Raw genomic sequence first — 7,198 nt, 5'->3', positions numbered from 1 at the left:
CGCAAGTCATTATTTTTCTATTACCTACCTAAGTTATAAATGCCGTAAATATACATACATATATATATCTAATATATATATATATATATATATATATATATATATATATATATATATATATATATATATATATATATATACAGATTGAACGAATTTAAAACGGAACATACAATTTAATATATGTCTGTTTGAACTGCATTTGAAATAGTGGACCAATATAAAACTTGGACAAAAATAAATCCATACCTGGTGATAGACATTGTATAAAATATCGTTCAACTATCTGTCTCCTTTAAAGGAAAGAGGAGCTTGCCTAATAGTCGGAGAGATAGAGCCGAAATTTTGAACTGATCAGTAATAAGACATTTCTCTATTGGAATATATTCATTGTAACTGGGTTAAGACTTTGCCTTACAGGCGGACGCCCCTCGTGGTACAGGGGGGTGGCTATACAGGGATGAAGTTGTCATTTTTTTTGGAAAAATTAACGATCGATAATATGGCTGAAAATTTGCCCAGAGTAAGATCTTGGTATAACTAGACGTAGTCCCAAAGGGCGAACGCGAGAGTGGATACATAAGGGGTGGCGGACAGGGGTGAAATTGCAATTTTTTGGGGAAAAATTAACGATAAGTAATATGTCCGCCATTTTCATGGCTCATTATTTAGCCCCTAAAAACTCTAAATCGAAAAGAGCGGACAGCTGGGTTGTTACAGGGAGCCATAAAACGGGATCAAATGTACCACGTGCCTGCGCATTTTAGGTCTCGGTAACAATTTTCAAACTGATTTTATTATGATATTTTTATACCGATTGATTTGAAAATTTGTATGCTCACTTCTGAAAAGTGATTGACACTATTCTGAAAAGCGTCAAGTACAGTTTTCCTCAAAATTTTCGAAAAAAATTTCCGTAAATGAAAATTTTCGTAATTTTTTGAGGTAAAATCTAATTTGTAGAATCCTTTCGATTTTCTGTCAGTTATACCATGATTTTTTTCCAAAAATTTTCAAACGATTTTTCCGATAAGAAAAAAAAAATAGAAAAACTTTTCTAAAATATTTGATAAAACTCTACGTCATGGTCTGAATCTTTTATAGAATATTTTGTAGTTTTAAAATGATATTATGATAATGTTTTTTTTTTCAAACTAAAGTCATATTTACTTTACAAATCACATTTTTTTCTTAAATATACATCTGGGCAAATTTTCAGCCATATTATCGATCGTTAATTTTTCCGAAAAAAATGACAACTTCATCCCTGTATAGCCACCCCCTGTATCACGAGGGGCGTCCGCCTGTAAGGCAAAGTCTTAACCCAGTTACAATGAATATATTCCAATAGAGAAATGTCATATTACTGATCAGTTCAAAATTTCGGCACTATCTCTTGGACTATAAGGAAGCGATAAGTGGTTTGACAGCATAATAACTGCTTGTGTAGTCTAGTTTTTTCAGTGATTCTAGGCAACCTATTTGGGTGGAGTTTTGACTTGTTCTTGAAAGAATTCAGAATCCAGCAGCCCGCTGAAGTATTGGATTTTTATAATATAATTATTTGACAACCTTTTGTTGGCCAACCACCTAGAGCGGAGTTGAGCCGAAATACATTGATTTCGTATGTTCCGTTTTAAATTCGTTCAATCTGTATACAAATATATATGTATACATATACCTATATAAAAGTGCACTCGTAAGTGAATGGGATGTTTTCGGTCAATTTGGAGATAAAAAAGACAAGAGTTGTGCTACTTTATCTATTTTCGCCCACTGATTTTATTAAATGAACATTTAATGCATTAAATAAGAGAACTGATATCAGCAACTTAAGCCAAATTTACCATGCACTAATACTACAAAATTGATTCTTCCGTATCCTACTTTTAATTATTGGTTCCTTCTTCAGTTTCTTTTATTATATCATAACCTTTATGTTGGCATCTAAAAAACTTTTCCTTTAATCTCACCAGCTGATTGTCAGTTCTAACATTCGAGCTTTCAAATACTTCATTTTGCATGATATGGTCATAACAGTCAAGAACCCTAGCCGTGCCGTTGTTAATATAACATTTCAAAATTGACAAGTACATTTTTTGATAGATTTTATAATCAATCAATGTTGTCAAAAGTTCAAATAAAAAAATTAATATAAAATTACGTAAATTGGGAATCTTCCGGCGTTCTGTCTTTCTGTGTTTTTTTTGCTGATGTATTTATTAGATTAATTTTTGATGCTTGATTTTTTGATGTTTCTTCACATTAATACCATTTTAACTCTACAGATCTTTTAAAGGTAAGATCATTTACTTAATTGTTTCTCATATTAGATGTATCGCTAATAACACTCTTTTAGATGAACTGATGATGCTCATTAAACAGTGGGCGAAACGTCTTCATTAAATAGATAAAGTAGCACAACTCTTGTCTTTTTTATTTCCAAATTGACCGAAAACATCCCATTCACTTACGAGTGCACATTTTTATATTAAATTAAACGGTCATCTTCCTTAAAGATATATATATTATATATATATATATATATATATATATATATATATATATATATATATATATTATCGCCGTAAGTGGGGTTTATACAGTGTGTCCGTAAAGTATGGAATAAATTCGATATTTCCTAAATGAAAACCCATTTTAAAAAAATTTAAATCACGCCGATTTTTAAATTTAATGTTCTACATTCTAAAATGAAATTTCATTATAAAAGATGATACAAATTAAGGTGATGACGTGATGACATCATCGGCTCTTTTTTTAAATGTAACACCCTATATTTTATGACATTTTTAGATCAATATGGATATAATTTGAAAGATATGCGCTTATAAAATGAATTATTTATTATCAATTGCAAAAAAGTAGCCTACTACTAGTTTTTGGTGAAATGTAGTTATTTTTAGTAACGTTCAATAACAATTACGTAGTACAATAATTGTATTAATTCGTGAATGTTCTGTATTATTGCTTAGAATTAATTTGAAGTAGAAAAGAATTTGAGTGTAAAGCAAAGAATTGAAATACTCATGATGATTGGGTAGACAAATTGCGAACTCAGATGGAAGTGTGTAATCTATTTAATGATAAAGACCCATAACGCAGTCAACAGTAAGTAAGATTTAAAAGAAATTTCGAGAAACTGGTACGGTTGAAAATGCACACAAATAAGGTCGTCCCTCTGTAAATTATGATACAACATTAGATGTACTACTAGCTTTTGAAGAAGATGCGCACACTTCTGTTCTGTACAATTTTGCGAAAGAATGATGGATAACTGCCACCGAAACCCCTCTCTTGGTTCAAAATATTAGTTTTTCTGATGAGGTTACATTCACATTAAATGGCGAGGTCAACCGTCAAAATTGTAGATACTGGGCAAAAGAAAACCCTAACTGGATGTGGAAACATCGCATACAATACCCGCAAAAGGTAAACGTATGGGCTGGAATTGTAAGAAATAGAATCATCAGACCCTACTTTTTCGAAGGTAATTTAAACGGGCCAGCATACCTTCAGGTTTTAAGGGAGTATCTCGTACCTATCTTACCTACTTTAGTTAATTTATTCCCCAGTAGAATTAATCCTGGACGTTTTGATGAAAGTTTATGGTTTCAACAGGATGGTGCGCCTCCGTATTATGCTGTAGATGATAGAAGGTATCTAAGCAAAGTTTTTCCGAACAGGTGGATTGGAAGACGTGGACATATTGAATGGCCAGCGAGGCCACAGACCTCAATCCTTTGGATTATTTTATATGGGGTAATTTGAAGAATGTTGTTTATAAAACTAAACCTGCAAATATTGAAGACTTAAAAACAAAAATTCGTAAAGAAATAAACATTATTGCTCAAGAAACCATAAACAAGGTTCTACAAGATTTTGTACAACGTTTGTGTTACTGTTAAATACAACAAGGGCTACAATTCGAACATTTAAGATAATGGCATGTATTAATTACTGGATTACTTTCAAGTTATTTATTATAAGTTATTTATAATTTATTAATATTAGAAATTAATAAAAATTAATTTTCTAAGCGCATATCTTTCAAATTATATCCGTTAGACCCCAAGTATTACATTTTTTTTTTTGGAATCAGCTCATTTTTATCGATCTAAAAATGTCCTAAAATACAGGGTGTTACATTTAAAAAAGAGCCGACGACGTCATCACTTCAATGTGTATCACCTTGTATAATGAAATTTTATTCTAAAATGTAGAACATTAAACTTAAAAATCGGCGTGTTTTAGATTTTTTTAAAACGCTCATTTAGGAAATATCGAATTTATTCCATACTTTACGGACACAATGTATAGTATATGGTCAATACATTATTAAAATAAATACAAAAAAAAAGAATAGAAAATATAGTCTAGTGAGTGAGTATAATTCTGAAAGTGAAATAAACTAAAGCAGTCTGCTTATATTCCAATCCCTGCGATCGATTTATTGCTTTTGTGCTCACACTTTTAGATCACCAATGGCTGACATAATGACAATGAAATAAAGACAAAAACATGAAAGGGAGTGAATTGGAAAAACCCAAAAAAAATCTAAATATCCACGGTACAAAATTCGTCACAACGTTACTGGGTCGGCAGGTTGGCAGGTACCCCAATGATGATTTGTCAAAATCATCAAAGTCATTTATTAACAAAGAACTATTCCCCAATGAGACAAAGTATTCTATGAATATAATAGTATAGATACAGTCCCAGGCCAAATTATTAGACGCACTATAAGATTTTATAAAAAAAGTTAATTATGAGCTGATACTAAATAGGTTTTTTCTATATACCAGAAATAATGTACGTTATTTGGTTGTCCATTTAATTGTCTATATTTTATTACCAATAAAACATCATTATTAATGAACAAATATGTATTTATTGACTCTTGAAAGAAAACAGAAATAACGACAATTAAGTGTTAATATTTTGTTAGCCGCTATTAGAGCTTTAATTCTGCGCGGCATACTATCAATGCAAGCCTGTACTGTCTCTTGCATTTGAGGATGATGATTCCACACGTAAATTATTCTTTCTAAGAGCTGCGTTTTTTTGTAATTATGTCTTTAGCCACTTCTCTTTTCATCAACTCCCAAACGTTGTCTATGGGGTTCATATCGGGGCTATTACCCGGCCAATCCAACAAAGAGATATTTTGTTCTGCCAAAAAAGCTTTGACAGACCATGCTGTATGGCAGGAAGCTCCATCTTACATAAAAAGGAATGGTTCCCCATTTGGAAACTAGTCTTGGAGCTGCGGAATCAACCGCCTTTGCAAGACATCTTTGTACTGGTCTTGCCGCATCATTCCTTTTACCACGTACAGACGTCCAGTACCCTTGCCGCTAATGACTGACCAAATCATCACTTTTGTAGGGTGCTTCACAGTCTGAACAACACAGTCAGGATGAACCTTTTCTCCATGATGACGACGCACAAACTGAGCTTTGTTTTGCAAAATTTCAAATTCACTGAAGCATACCTGTAAACAATAGAAAAAAAATTATGTGCTGGGCTTTTTAGGCTGGTTAAATGGTTAAATGCATTATTTGTGAAAGAAATATGAAATATTATGCAAGAAATTATGAACTTACCGACTACCGACCTCCAGAAGTCCACATCTTTATCACGCAACTGTTTAACACAAATCTTTTAATTTTCTGCACACAATACGTTCAGAAGCATTCACATTGACACCTTGGAGTTGCGATTTTATCAATTTTGTGGTAGCAAATCTGTTTTCCAGGCAAATTTTCTTTAAAGATCTTTCTGACCTTGGAGTGAAAATAGGCTTTCTGCCGCATTTTTTCTTTCGTTTTGGGCTCAATGCTTTCCCTAATTCAATCTTCTTCTTTATGCGTCGTACACTAGCTTCAGAAACCTTTAACCTTCGTGATATTTCGCGGTTTGAAAATATTTTAGTATTCACTAGGGCCTTTACCTCAGCTTTTTTACGTGGTGAAAGATCGCGTTTTTTACCCATGATGAAAGCGTACTAACAGATTATTTAAACTCTGCACACGAAATAAACAAATAACTGCGTAATATAAAACTGTTTAATAAACAAACACAGCACATAAAGCCACAGAGACACGTTCGCAACTGAAGCACCTGCGAACGCGATGGGAGCCGGTTTAGACTTGTTTACGTTCCGGCAAGAATTGATTAAGACAGTGTTGCCATTGGCAACACTGATAAGGCACAAATACGGAATATATAATAAATTTCCTGAATAAAAATCCATTTCATGTATGTTTGTATGTGAAAGAACTGCATATAAACTCGAATAAAACATCAAATCTAAAAATAGTACTACTATTAAAAGAGAAAGGTTGCTTCGTGAAAAAATTAAAGAGCGGAAAGAACTTTTACAAAATTCGTGCTTTCTATACGTACTCATTTTTCAAAAACTAAGCCTAATTAGTTTCAACTACATCCGTACGGCAATGGTTTATTACCTTGACGGTAAACATTAACCTCTATGTAAAGATTTGCATTTGTAATGACCTGCCAGTTGCAAACAAAAGACTTTAAAAACTTTTTTTTGTAAACTTATCAGGGACCAAAACATTTGGAAGTTACGATACTTTCTGTACACACTGTATGTATATATAAACATTATACGCAAAACTTGAGGACATTAACTTGTAACCTCGGAAACCTTTTTTGGATGGTGCTAGAAAGGTCACCAATGGAGACACTGCGGACGGCAGCCAGATGGTTGGTGGAGAGCGAGTCGTGGGTTCGAAACTAGCTTTTGAAACCAGGAATGGGTCCAACGGACGAAATAAGTAAATGTACGATAAGAGCTATTGGAAAAGACACAGAAATGAACAAAAAGATAGATGGGTAAAATTACCAAAGATAAGATAAGATAGGGAACAGGGCGCCACTTAATTTTTTGGGGTTTAAGGAGAAAATTAAGAAACCTTAGAAAAGAAAAGAGATAAGGAAAGATATTTAGGTTCAGAGATCAAACCCAAGAAAAGATATCACAGTTAAATATTGAATAAATTTGGTCAACACTCTACATAAACAAAAAATAAATATATAAGGTATTACACTTACTTACCTACGAAACTTAAGCCTGATCTTTCTACTGGTCAAAGGTATAGTTATATTTAAAGGTAAAAAGCAAATATATCAGGGAACTTTGTTAGGAGTCGACAAA

At 32.7% G+C, this 7,198-nt stretch overlaps 1 protein-coding gene across 1 annotated transcript; it reads right to left on the bottom strand.

Annotated features, from left to right (window-relative positions):
• Positions 1 to 5,269: 5,269 nt before the first annotated feature.
• Positions 5,270 to 6,010, bottom strand: LOC140431952 (uncharacterized). The gene is made up of 2 exons (XM_072519817.1): positions 5,717 to 6,010; positions 5,270 to 5,509 (listed from the first exon to the last, which is right to left on the bottom strand). The coding sequence occupies exons 1-2, from the start codon at positions 6,008 to 6,010 to the stop codon at positions 5,270 to 5,272; spliced, it is 534 nt and encodes a 177-aa protein (XP_072375918.1).
• Positions 6,011 to 7,198: the final 1,188 nt, after the last annotated feature.

Source organism: Diabrotica undecimpunctata, unplaced genomic scaffold (genome assembly GCF_040954645.1).
Source record: "Diabrotica undecimpunctata isolate CICGRU unplaced genomic scaffold, icDiaUnde3 ctg00002339.1, whole genome shotgun sequence".
Classification (NCBI taxonomy): domain Eukaryota; kingdom Metazoa; phylum Arthropoda; class Insecta; order Coleoptera; family Chrysomelidae; genus Diabrotica; species Diabrotica undecimpunctata.
The sequence above is the reverse complement of the archived record's forward strand: the minus strand, read 5'-3'. Positions and strand labels throughout refer to the sequence as shown.